This window comes from Pleurodeles waltl, chromosome 5 (assembly GCF_031143425.1).
Source record: "Pleurodeles waltl isolate 20211129_DDA chromosome 5, aPleWal1.hap1.20221129, whole genome shotgun sequence".
NCBI lineage: Eukaryota > Metazoa > Chordata > Amphibia > Caudata > Salamandridae > Pleurodeles > Pleurodeles waltl.
Genome location: NC_090444.1, coordinates 464,379,849 through 464,392,516, shown reverse-complemented (window position 1 = coordinate 464,392,516; position 12,668 = coordinate 464,379,849). Strand labels below are relative to the sequence as shown.

General features: G+C 41.8%; 1 protein-coding gene across 1 annotated transcript in view; it reads left to right on the top strand.

Annotated features, from left to right (window-relative positions):
- C1D (C1D nuclear receptor corepressor) overlaps positions 1-11,761 on the top strand; it is a 90,661-nt gene extending 78,900 nt beyond the window's left edge. Inside the window, exon 5 of the mRNA XM_069234275.1 lies at positions 11,429-11,761. Within this exon, the coding sequence (XP_069090376.1) occupies positions 11,429-11,596 (168 nt within the window). The 3' untranslated portion in view covers positions 11,597-11,761. The remainder of the gene's footprint in view (positions 1-11,428) is intronic.
- The last annotated feature ends 907 nt before the right edge of the window (positions 11,762-12,668 follow it).

Sequence of the window (12,668 nt, the reverse complement as noted above, 5' to 3'; positions counted from 1 at the left end):
TGGAAATAAAATATTAAATTATAGAAAATAGAAATGTAAATTTATGGTTTTCATTTTGAATCGACTCTGCTATAAAAGTAGCTTCATGTTGCAGCTCATTAATGTTCCTGACTTTAAAAAAAAGCGCCACCATCTGTTGTCCACGACTGTGAACCTGGCAATGGCTTTTATAAACGTAAGGCATGAATAGTATAAATGCTTTCTTTCATACGTCATGCTGACTTTGTTTTCCTCTTTGTGATGACAAATAGCTGCGACTGGCTTTATTCCATTGTTGCATGATGGTGTTTTGTGAATCACAACCGTTTACGTTCTTGTTACTTTTTAATGGTCATGCCTGTACCCAGTTTCATGGAAGTGCTCAGTATGTGAACAGCGGACTCCCATTGGCTAAACTTTGTGTTGGTTAGGGAACTTGAACCGGTCAGTTTTGGTTCATTTTGAAATAACATACAGCTCCCCAATAAGTGTGATGCAAATTATGAAAGACTGATGGCGCCCCTGACACTTCCCCCAAAGTACAGATTATGAATTTTATGTGCAAATTCACATCACTTCTATGCAAATGGCAACCAGTACTGGCGTATGTTTTACGTTTGTCAAAGGTTACAGATAGCTTGGTGCACTTCTTCCAGCTGTCCAAGATGGCATCTACAAGAGTACACCTGTTCACTACTGGGTGTGATATTGCAATGTGGAAATCCCTTTCCTGTGGTACAATATGATTTAAGTGTGCTGGACGTTGCTATGAGGGCACTAATACAAAGGCGATATGCTTCATCTCAAAGGTACCCAAACTACCATACCTTGCTCTTGTGTTAGGAAAAGTCCTTAGGTTTGGACCAGTACCAGCCCTAACCCTTCATTTGCAGCCTGGTTCTTCATTCCTTGTTAATACTGTGACTGCTGATTTTTTTCCACAGTACTTTATTGTCATGTGGGTAATTGGGGGTCTGACCTGAGTTCATCAAAATTAGTCTCCGAAAAATAGTTGTCCCCATGTTTTTCTAATCCAAGCAACCCCCATAAAGGCTGACCTATCCCAGGCATGTTAGAAGAACACAATTGAGAATGGGAGCTGTGACATTTTCTCCGGTGCTTTTTTCCTGCCTTTAGCTGTTCAACAGTTAAAACAATACTCCTGCAATCTCATCTAGCGAAACTAATGAAGTGGCTTGGTTTGTACCAACTGCACTCGGATACAGCTGAATCCTTCATTAGTAGGGGCCTTTTCATCTAACTACTGAGCTGCCCGGAAGATAAACATGTCATGCTGAGACAGATTAACTCAGTGGCACTTGAAAAACAACACCCGCCAATTCTAGAAACCATATGAAAGGTTATCATGTATGATTCTTCATTGTAATAAGGAAACAATTTCCTGGAATAGTATAGAGTCTTGAGCAGAAAAACGTGTTTGGTATTACGGAACCAGAAGCCAGTCCACTGCACGTATTTTGGGACTGAATGGTAAAGAAGCATTCCAGTGCACTGTGGACATCCAAGGAGTATCTCGATGGGTCCCCATTTATGAGCCATCTCCAAAGGATTTTAAGAAGGCCCACTGTCATGTAAACTTTCACTCAAACCACCCTTCCAAATCAAGAATAAACTTAAATAATCACATGTGCCCTGAATTTAACCAGATATGTTATGAAAACATGAAACATATGTTTCTGACAGAGTTTCAGAGACACTGATTACTGGCTAGAATGATTGTACTAGGAAAGGGACTTTCATAATTGGCCTGCCTTTCTCTCTCAGCGCTAACCTAGGGCTCCTAACGCTAACCTAGGAATAAATACTTTACAAAAATCATCATATGATATCACCTAAGTGACTAGCATATCCTACGGTTGATAGCTTAGTCTTGCTCTCATTTCGATAGCAACCTCTCTATCTCCATTTTTAACAATGGGGAAAAAACATGTTTTAATCTCCTCGTCCGAATTTGGCCCTGATGATTGGCTTTTGCAACCTCTCAACCGATATTCTGCTGCTTCCCTGTCTTCTCCTTTTTACCTACTCTCCCCAAACCCTAATTTCTCTAATCTTGTAGATGCCTCTTCTGGCCATCAACCTCCCCAGGGTCACCAATGTACTTTACCCTTCCTGCTCGTCTTTACACCAGTTCTGATCAAGTCCCTTTCCCTCCTTCTTCTCTGTGCTTACCCTCAATTTTGTCCTCCCTTTCCCCTGCTACACTTGATGTGCCATCCACTAACTTTATGAATAACCTGCACAGCCTCATTGCCAATGTCTTCTTGTTGCCACCTTGCTGCCCTTCCAAGCTCAACCTTGGTCTAAACCGATCTGACATCCTCCCCTCTCTTTCGCCCATTTGTCTTTTTCTTCTTCCCACGCAGTCTCGGCATGAGCTGGAACTTGCTTCCTCTTCCCTCCCCTACATTCCTTTTCCCTCTCCTTCTCCTTCCTCTTCTCTCTCCCTCTATCCCCCCCACTCTCTCTCCCCCCCTCTCTCTCTCTCCCCCCTCACACTCTTTCTTCCCCCCTCTCTCTCCCCCTCTCCCCCTCGCCACATCCTAAATATCCCCACCATGGTCCTTTGCCCGACCTAATACCTACTTCTTTTGTCAAATATCATGTTCTTCCGAACCCGTTCTTGAAACTAGAACTCTAGACTGCACGCCAATCTGACATGAAGATTCAAGTCTCCTCCCTTTGGGGGGCATACCTGTCCTCCACTTCTGATCTATCCTCTTTTATCCCTCGGACTACAAACATGGACATCTTATCACAGGCATTTACTCAACTGTGATGCTTGGTTTCAGGCTCAAATACTGTTCACTTCACAGCCTTCAACCTAACTGGCATAACTTGAAGCATACCTGATGAGACAGATTGCCTAGGAGTGACCCGAGACCCAAATATAGGGAAATACACTCACCCTCCCTCTAAGATGATGATGATGATGATGATCTTAGTGATTTTATTGAAAGTTATGAAAACCTAAATGCTGCCCCATGCCTGTCCAAACAAACAAGCTCAAAATAATTTAACCATCCTGAACCACATACCTTGTATATGCCCACTGTCCAAGAAGGAGTTTGTAATTCTCATTGAAGTGCCTATTGAGCACCAAAAGATCATGTGTCCAACAGTTCTCCTCACTCCAGTGCCTATTGCATAATTGCTATATTGCATTTAAACACTGCTTGAGATTCGATGCTTGTGAATTTTAACATAGACATTTTGACACAACTGGTAACCTGAGAACAGGGTCTTCCTTGGTGATTTTAATGTGCTTTGTGGCACTGAGCACAACAAACCTGTTAATGTATTTTCTCTTTCTCTGAGACAACCATAGTTTTGAGTATTGCAAAAAAACAATGTACTGAAAAGTTTGCGTCCTAAATCTGATCATGGCAAGGGATTCACTTCTGACCATCAAGGAATCCATCTTAGTTGATTGTTCTTGCATCCTTCAGATTCCTTTCATGGTGACCCTTGTCCACCCTAAAATTTGGGGTCCACTTGGATTGTGGAAACCTTTTCACTTCTGGTTCCTTGCAAGACGTGATGCCACAATGGATAAATACTATAAGTACATGGGAATCTTAATTGATCAATATGCTCTTTTGAGTTGCGAGATGAAAAGACCAAAATCTTTGCTTTTAACATAGCTATTTGAGAATCAAGGGAGCAGACAACTGAGAAAACTCCAACTAATCTGTCTAGAATTAGGACTAAGAAGAAACTACAAATCTCACATCTTTAGAGCTAAATACTCACACGTTATTTCTCTTATGGATGCATCTAAGAAAAAAACAAAAACTTCAGTTTAGTGGGATAACAGTTTAACAATCAGACAGCTATAATCTCAGCACCTGAACAACAATCCAAGGACTAAGACTTTGCGAATTTCTTTGCTGAGAAAGTGAAGTCTATTAAACTATCCCTGCCCAAAGCTCTGACAGCCCAAACAACTTCAGACTGAACTGTAAAGCCCAGTGGACCTTGCCTTTTGAGAGTCTTGGTGCAAGCATTACTTTACGGTATGGCCAAGGTTAATCGATATGATAACATGTCTATTTTCAGTAACAAGGAACTTGACAAATATCTGCTGCCTTACTGGATCCTCCCTGCTGAATAACTCACTTAAGCAACAGTTTGAAAATCGGGCAAGTCTTTCTCCTCTTGAAAATGCCATTGGTTAATGCCAATGACCTGATTAAACTACCACCCTGTTTCAACTCTTCCTTTATTGTGGAAGTTAATAGTAAGCCCTATACCCTCTCATCTGTCTGTCCACACCCAGAAAAGCAACCTTCTTGACATTTTTTCTGTATGCGTCCAGAGAGGTTGGCAGCTCTGAGGCCTTATGTACATTCTTGAGTCGCTCTATTTCCTCAAATCCTGCATTTAGTTCTTTCAACTGTCTTCGATACAGTCAACCATTTCTGTCCTATTAATGCCTTGAAAGAACAGATGGACATTGAGTAGGTATTTCTAAACTGGTTCACTTACCTTTTGTTGAACCAGTCACAAGTATTTAAAATAAAGAGCTATTTACCCATCATAGTTCGCTTGACTAAAGAGCTTTGGCAGAGCTGAATTATCTTACCAGCTCTGTTTAACCAATACCTAGAACTACTTTTTTGTTGTTGTTGTTGGTTTTTAAAAAAACTTTGTTTTAACCAAAAACATACAGTTGCTTCGTACGGTGGCACATAGAGAAGGAAGCAGACATAGTGAATTCCATTATTCAATAGAAAAACATTACATCAGTTTCATGCCCGTACCCACCCTCTCCTATACAACCTCACAACATTAGTAGAGGCTTCATCGTTCGCATGCTCCACAGCTAGATGAGAGGGCATCTCCAAATCCTCACAATCTATATCCCCTCTAGTACCCCCGAATTGTCATCCTCACTATCCGAGGATGTTAGAATCGTTTGGATCCGAGAATACAGCACAAATCTCTTGCCTAGTAGCTATATCATCAGATGCCTTGTCATCATGCCGATTTAAAAAAAAAAAAAAAAAAAAAAAAAAAAAAAAAATTATAGGCATTTCTTATGCTACCGCCCATTCCATAGTATCTGCTCTCCAGCGGTTATAGTCCGGGCCTTTACGGCCCATCCGCGTTACGGTAACCCTGCATTTAGCTAATACCAAAGAGATGCAAGAACTTATATTCCATCTTCCTACGCTTTGGATGGGGTATTTTACCAAGGAGACAGTGTTGGGGCATCTGGTCAAACTTCAATCCCACCTCCCTTTATATTTCTGTAGTCACTTGTGCCCAGAAGTCCTGTACTGTTCTGCAATGCCAGACTAGATGCATAAAGTCTGCTGCTTCGCTACCGCACCTTGGGCAAGCATCAGATTGAGTTGCGGAAAACCTCTGTAACCTACTAGGAGTAACATATGCTCTTTGAAGGAAATTATAATGGACTAATTTGAAGCGGGCATAACAGGACACTGTTTGTGTGAGTGCATTCACTTATGTCCATTCATTCTCCAACAATGGGGCAGCAAAGTCTCGGTTCCATGTCGCTCAGGCTGGCGGCGGCAGGCCCGCAACATCCGAGCACATGGCTTTTTACAGCAAGGAGATCAGGTGATTGCCTGCTCCACAGTTAAGGAGGATGCCCAGTGTGTGTGTTTCCTTGGGTGCATTAGGAAAAGTTATCCACGTTTCATGTGCAACAGCAGTCACCCCTTCATACTGGAGGAATTAACCCCGCCCCAGCAAATAGACTTCACAAGCCTCCTCAAAAGAAAGAAACTGTTAATTTTGGTAAATGTTGCCCAGCACCTCACAGCCACCCTCACGCCATTGCTGAAAGGACATATTGTCCATCATATGACAGACTGATTTAGAATTCACACCGGCAGCTCGCACACTTAAGAGCAATATGCACAAACCTATGCCAAAAAATTGAGTTTGTAGTACTAAGTATGAGGCCATTTGCTCCACGTTCTGTCCCTCCATTAGGAGCTCTGGCAGCTTTTCCACATCCACCACGCCAGTCAGAAGGCGTTTTTCCCCAGTTCTCGGCAGGGTTCAGCCAGCGTGCAGCATGTGGAATGTGTGCCGCATAATAATACAAATCAAGCCTCAGGGCTTCAAACCCACCCGCATCATATCTCCTTGTTAGAATTGACAGGGCACCCTCTAGGCCTTTTACCTGCCCATAACACGGAGACTAGTATAAAATATAATTGTCGGAAATACCTCTGTGGAATTATAGTCAGGGATTTCTGTAGTGTGTGTAGACATCTGAGAAGAAGGACCATCGTAGCTATCGCCAGCAGGCCCATCAGTGAGTGGCAACGTATTCCAAAATATGACAGATTTTTTTGAGGCCCTCAATTACTTTTTTCAGGTTTAGCGCTATCTGCAATTTGGTGGTATGTGCAATTCTAATGCCCAAGTAGCAAAAATCGGTACTCTCCCATTGAAGTCCCACCTCTGGTGGCAGGTCAGGGGGAATGGGAGCCAGTCCTGCAAGTGAGAACACCAGTGACTTAGATTTATTCAGACGTAGCCCCGAAATGGTACTAAATTCTTCCAGGATGTGCAAGAGAGCTGGGACCGCATCCCTAGGTGAGGAAAAATAGAATAATGCGTTGTCCGCATATAACGAGACCACATGATGAGTATTCCCCAGGGATGCAGCTCTTGCCTTGCCTCAGAGCGCCAGGGGTTCTATCACAAGTGCGAATAGCAACAGCAAGAGTGGGAAGCCCTCTTGCGTACCCCTGCCCAGCGACCACGCCCCAGAGAGGTGTCCCCCCAACTCCTACACGGGTCCTCATACAATAAGCACACTCAACTGAAGAAATAAGGGCCAAATCCCATGACAAGCAAAACCTCCAGCAGATAGCCCCAGTCCAGCGTGTCAAACTCCTTCTCCAAATCATTGGCCACCGGGGCCAGTTTATCCCATTGGTGACGGACCTCATGCATCACATGCTAATACCTAGAACTACTTACAGAGATTCTCAGAAACTGTGGAAATCTTTATCACCAATATGATGATGATACCCAGACAGTATCTGAAACGTCTGCCTTTAGCTTTTGATTTGTGCCAAACTTTTCTCAATTCAGGCCCTCTCATCTCCTACCACTCCATTGTTCTATGAGATGCAGTGCCCAGGTAGTTGACAAAATAATCAGTTCTTTAATCTCACTCCCCCACAGAAAGTAGAATCCAGCAGCAATTCTGCTCTAAGTGTGCATGTAAGAATAGCAGGCCTGCAAACAAGCCAAATATACAAAGGTCCTTTTACAGAGTGATGGGATACAAATTGCACAAATCAGTATATCCCTTAAACTTACTCATTGACAAATATATGTATTGATTTTCCTGTAAGAACTGTGAGGGGGAAGTAAATCAGCAAATTGGGGTTAGCTAGAGAATCATTGACAAAGTGCTACCTTCCATCACTGTCATCCTTGTTTCAGTATTGTTATTGTCTCAGGGTTCTATTTCAAACATGGTCAATTCTCCACTGATTCCTATATCGCCATTCTGATCAGCCTTGCAAGAGCATTGCTGCTTCCCCCATCCATCCATCCAATCCTACACTCTCAGACCACATGCAGAAGTGCAATTTGCCGCACTTGATAATCCATCATTTTGCCGGAAAGAATACTGTGTGTGTCGGACCAGCCTCACAAAGTGTGACCTGAAAAAAAAAAAAAAACAACTGAGCAATGACATCCTTTACTGATTCACCCAGTTTCAACTGGGGCTCGGCCCTCTGCACCCTATTTGGTCTAGGTCTTTTCTGCCACCCAGTGAAGATTAATTTAAGTAAGTCAATCTCAACTGAGTCGGAATCATTCTTGTCTTCAATGCAGATTGGATCTTCCTTTCGGCAGCCTGAAGGTCTGAACTAGTGGGCTTCTGTGTTGTAGCATGTTCTGACACTCCAGCAACAGACACATCCACGGAAGGGGTACCACATTCGGACGTTTGTTTGACCCTGTTGATTTGTATCTACTTATTTGATTTGTCTTTCACCATGACTGCAAGTGTTTTAGGTCCAATGCAATTAATAACTCCTAGGAAGCATAACACAGATCAGACCGGTATCCTGAGAGGCACAAAATGTGCCGCTATGGTCCCTGTGTCGTTAACCAGTGTCCACCAATCAGTTATATTTGACACTTTGCTACATTGTTTGTTACATAGACATTCTTCAGCCTTACCAGTTCAATACACTGTGCATGTGGACAACCAACAAAGTTAAGAGTTTACTTCAACCCAGGCAAACAGTATGCACCGCAGCATCACAGATGTTCATTCACCACATAAATATTGGGCCCATCGCCATGGATGTGCTTCTAGACTATAGTTAGCCGGTCATGGCCAGCAGATCATCGCCGTGTGTCCCTAGTCCCAAATGGGGCAGAGCTCACAGATTCAGCTGTGATGAGTTATCTTGTAGCCTATACTCTTGCTCTATCTTAAAGTACAGCTACGTGATCACAATGATTCAAGAGCAGTTGTCTTCTTTTAATGAACACTTCTAAGCACTCCCCTCCCCCGCTAAGCTTGCAACTTTCCAGATATACCTAATGATACTCAAGCGAGTCCTCTATTCTCCCTTCTAAGTTCAAGTGCAGCTACAGGTGATATGTCAGTACATCTCTAATCATGATACTTAGTATTAAAATATTACCCACATTGGCCACACCGTAAAGCCATAATTTACCATCCAAGCAGAACCTATAGCTGGCACCTCAGCAGTGTGGTGGGGAGTACGCTTTGTAAACACAACTAACATAAAATATTAAGTGTAACAAGGTGTACATAAAATCTTTATAAATCAGGGAGGCAGTTGGTAGATCTGTCTTAAGAATAGAGTTAAAAAAAGGATGTTTGTGTATTGTGTGAGCTGCCACAGCCTATTACCTGTTCATAGTGGTTATTTATTAATTTTGTTTGGGTGGGGGGGAGCGGAACCACACTGGGACAGCAGTGCTAGAATTAACAATAATACTGCCTTCTCATCCTCCTTCACCAGTATATCAAGGACTATTAAAATAAAATCATTGAATGAGAACAAAAGGTATTGTTGTAAATGATCATACCTTGATAGTCAACGTTGATGCATAAAAATGTCAACCTCTGCTCTAGATCGGCCCATCACCTCTTCAGCAATGAGTTCCTCAAGGTTCAGTCCTCTCTCTCACATTCTTTACATGGTACCACTTGCCTCTTATCCTAAACAGAGCAGCATCTAAATGAGTTTAGTACATTTTAAAAATTGTTTTACCAGTTTCCATCTTTCCAATTGACCAAGTTTAAGTGTGTGCCACTGTTAAAACCCTCTGTTTCAATCTGCCATAGCAGCTGTGGTAGAGGTGACTTTGATAAAGCACCTTTGTCGGAAAGCAGGATTGGAAGTACCTTTTTAGTGTGGGCCATATGAGGGGAAGCAGTGCTGGTAGCCACAGAAGTGGAGTGCTTTTCATCAAAAGAAAGGCTAGCGGTCATCAGAGTGCTGGCAGTGTCTGGATTCAGACTTTGTGCAGAGGACATGCTGTAGGTCAGTGCTCTTGCATTGAACTGTGATCCCCCTGCAGATCACAAACTCTTGTTTGTCTGGAGAGATGGTGGCTGTTTTCCATTTTCAAATATAGCTTTTCTGGTAGTTCATGGCATCTTTTGATAAACATTTGTACAACAGTGCAGCTGTAGACAGGACTTTGCTATGTGGATTTTGGATTTCAGTTATTAAAGGATCGTTCTGTTACAGAGAAGTATCCTGACTGTGTGTTCAAAACAAACCGTTGACCTAATTTCTGAACGTGAATCTGTACTCTTTAAAGTAGTTTTGCATTTTAAAAAGTCCCTGTGAAGGACGTGTGTGTGTGTGTGTGTGTGTGTGTGTGTGTATATATATATATATATATATATATATATATATATATATATATATATATTACCTACTGGTGATCGCAAGTAGGTAGTTATAGTTAAGACCATGTTTCCATTTAAAAAAAATAAAAAAAAACATTTTTTGACTTGCCTATATCTTTGGCACTGTTTGACGAATCGTCACAAAATTTTCCCAAAAAAGTGCCCCTGTGATTCTTGTTGCACACGTAAAGTTTAGTGGTGATCCGTCTAGCAGGAACTGAGGAGAAAAAGGGTTGTGGGGGTCAAACAAGTGGCATTTCTCATGTTAGTTCTCATAGGACCTTTGAACACGACTAAAGCCCAAACCGCTGGACGGATTTACACCAAATTTGGCAGAAAGCTAGCTGTCGGTACGCAAGTTGTGCTTTTGGTTATTTGGTGTAAATCTGTTCAGTAGTTTTCTAGAAGTTAAAGGGAAAATACATTTGTATATCCCTGGCCGCGATGACTTCGCGAATGACGAGCTTGTGCAGGGAAATGCACAGCTCTGATTGGCTGCCAACACTTTAACCAGAAAGTCCCAACAAAAAACACAAAAAATGAAGAGGGCTCAGACCAGGTACACCCTGACCCCTTAGCTCTGAAGGTGGGGTCCGAGAGGGACCCCGCCAGAGCAAAAAAGGCGTAAAAAAAAAAAAAAAGGTTTTTGTTCGAATTCGCTGCAAAAAAAAAAAAAAAGCGCAGGGTCTGACCACAGGCCTAACGCCCAGTATGTATGGCTGTAACTTGTGAGGATAGCTTGGCTGCATGCAAGGGGTTAGGTGCAGGCCAGGCCCTGCAGCCAACACCCCACCGTGCACGGCCAAAGGCTTTGTGTGGCGGCGGTTGGATTAACACATGGTTATTAAATATAAAACTTAGCAATTCACTGGGAAAAAAACCCCAAAGTTATGAGGATGTTATAATTAGGAAATAGGGTTTTAAAAAACCCTTAGAAGTTCACTAAACTCAAAGGTTACAATGACATTATAGTTGGGTTCGGACTCTACACACCCAAAACCATAGAAATTCAGCAGTTATGGCTATACCTATGTCAAGAAACTATAACTCATGCTGTAAGGTAACTATACCTCACACCCTCTCCATGCACTGTTAATTACACCACATATTACATCAGTCACAACATTATTGATAATATCACTGCAATATTATTTGCAATAAAATTAGTGATCAGAAAACTGTGTTGTATTTTTTTGTTTTGTTTTTCAGATCATTTATCTAACCAGCAAAATCCCACAGATCCAACAAGCACTTGGATGTAGAATTGCTCCATTTTGTTCTTGCCAGCTTGATACATGTTAATATATTTTTTAAACCCTGCTATTCATATTTTTGTTTCATGTGGGTCCCTTTTTAACTTAATATCTTAGTCCCTTGCAGTAAGTTGCATGTCATTTGCAGTCATTTAAGGAGGAACCAGACTGAGCTGTTAAATTTTAAATGGAAACCTAATGTACTTTTAATGAATGTTTACCTTCTGTTTTATATTGTTAAAAGAATAAAATATTTTATTACACCCTGCAGGAGAGAATAAGAAATTGCATGAACAGAGTGAAAGAAATAACTGACAAGAAGAAAGCAGCTAGATTGGACAAAAATGCTGCAGCAAGAATATTAAAACACGCTCTCTGGGAGCCAACCCCTGATGATGGCTCAGCACCTCAGGCCAAGCGGAAATCGAAACCGAGCTAGAAGTAGCTCTTGGAGGGGAAGATGCAGTGGGCGATTGTACAGAAGACATTTACTAAAATTGTTTGATCATTGTTCACCGGTGTATGTTCTCATCAATTTGATTCAAAATTCTGATTTCTATTAAAAAAATAAATAAAATGTAAATTTTTAGACCTGTGATGATAATACATCTCTGTCAAATCTTTTGAATTTTATTTCTACTTAACTACACGGAACGAAAATGTCAAATTTAAGCATATTAATGTTTTTCATGGTGATGGAAAATATTTGTGTAGTGTTTTTGGATTAGCCCGTTGCGTTCCCTTAGTGTCAGATTGTTTGATCTGTATTTTTTTTAATTTTTTTTATTTGTAGCATGTCTAATGCCGACTTTAGCTTGCAGAGCAAGGTTGTAGTTGGGAAATTCCAGGATCGCGGAGACTTGGTATGTTCTCAGGCAGTGTCCTAGAGGGCTACCAAACCGCAAATTCAGTGATATAAAGAGATCCCACGAATCCTATGGGTCCTTATCCAACTATGGATTTGGTCAGGTGTTTTTAGAGACAATATTCCTGCAATTTGCTAGAAGTACTCTGATTTCCCCACACATATGGTGTTTGCGAAACATGGGTACATGTCTAATATTGAATCTGAGTCCCACCTTACTGTAGATTAGGGTTTCTTAGGTCCTGAAGAATTGCTCTAGACATTGTGGCTGTTTTAAGGGCTAAAAACATGCTAATTACATCGTGAGAATTAGGACCATTATTTTTCTTCATGTACAACTCTGTTTTTACCCTTTAACTCGGACCAGCACAACAGTAAGTAAGTGGGGTGGGGGTCCTTAGTTAAATATAAAACACTCAAATCCTTCCCAGTCTACATCAGCAAAAAACTTATCATCATCATAAGTCTTTCACGGCAAACTAGAAATAAGAACTCTGGGAAGAGCCCCCTGAATGGCCTGGTGGGCACTGCAGTGCCAGCCCAGCGAGGAGCTGCTCAGTGAATAAGCATGCCACCTATTGCGGTGGGTGAGGGCTCTTGCTCCTAAAATAAATATTCCCTCCCACCTTCACTCCCTCTGGATACA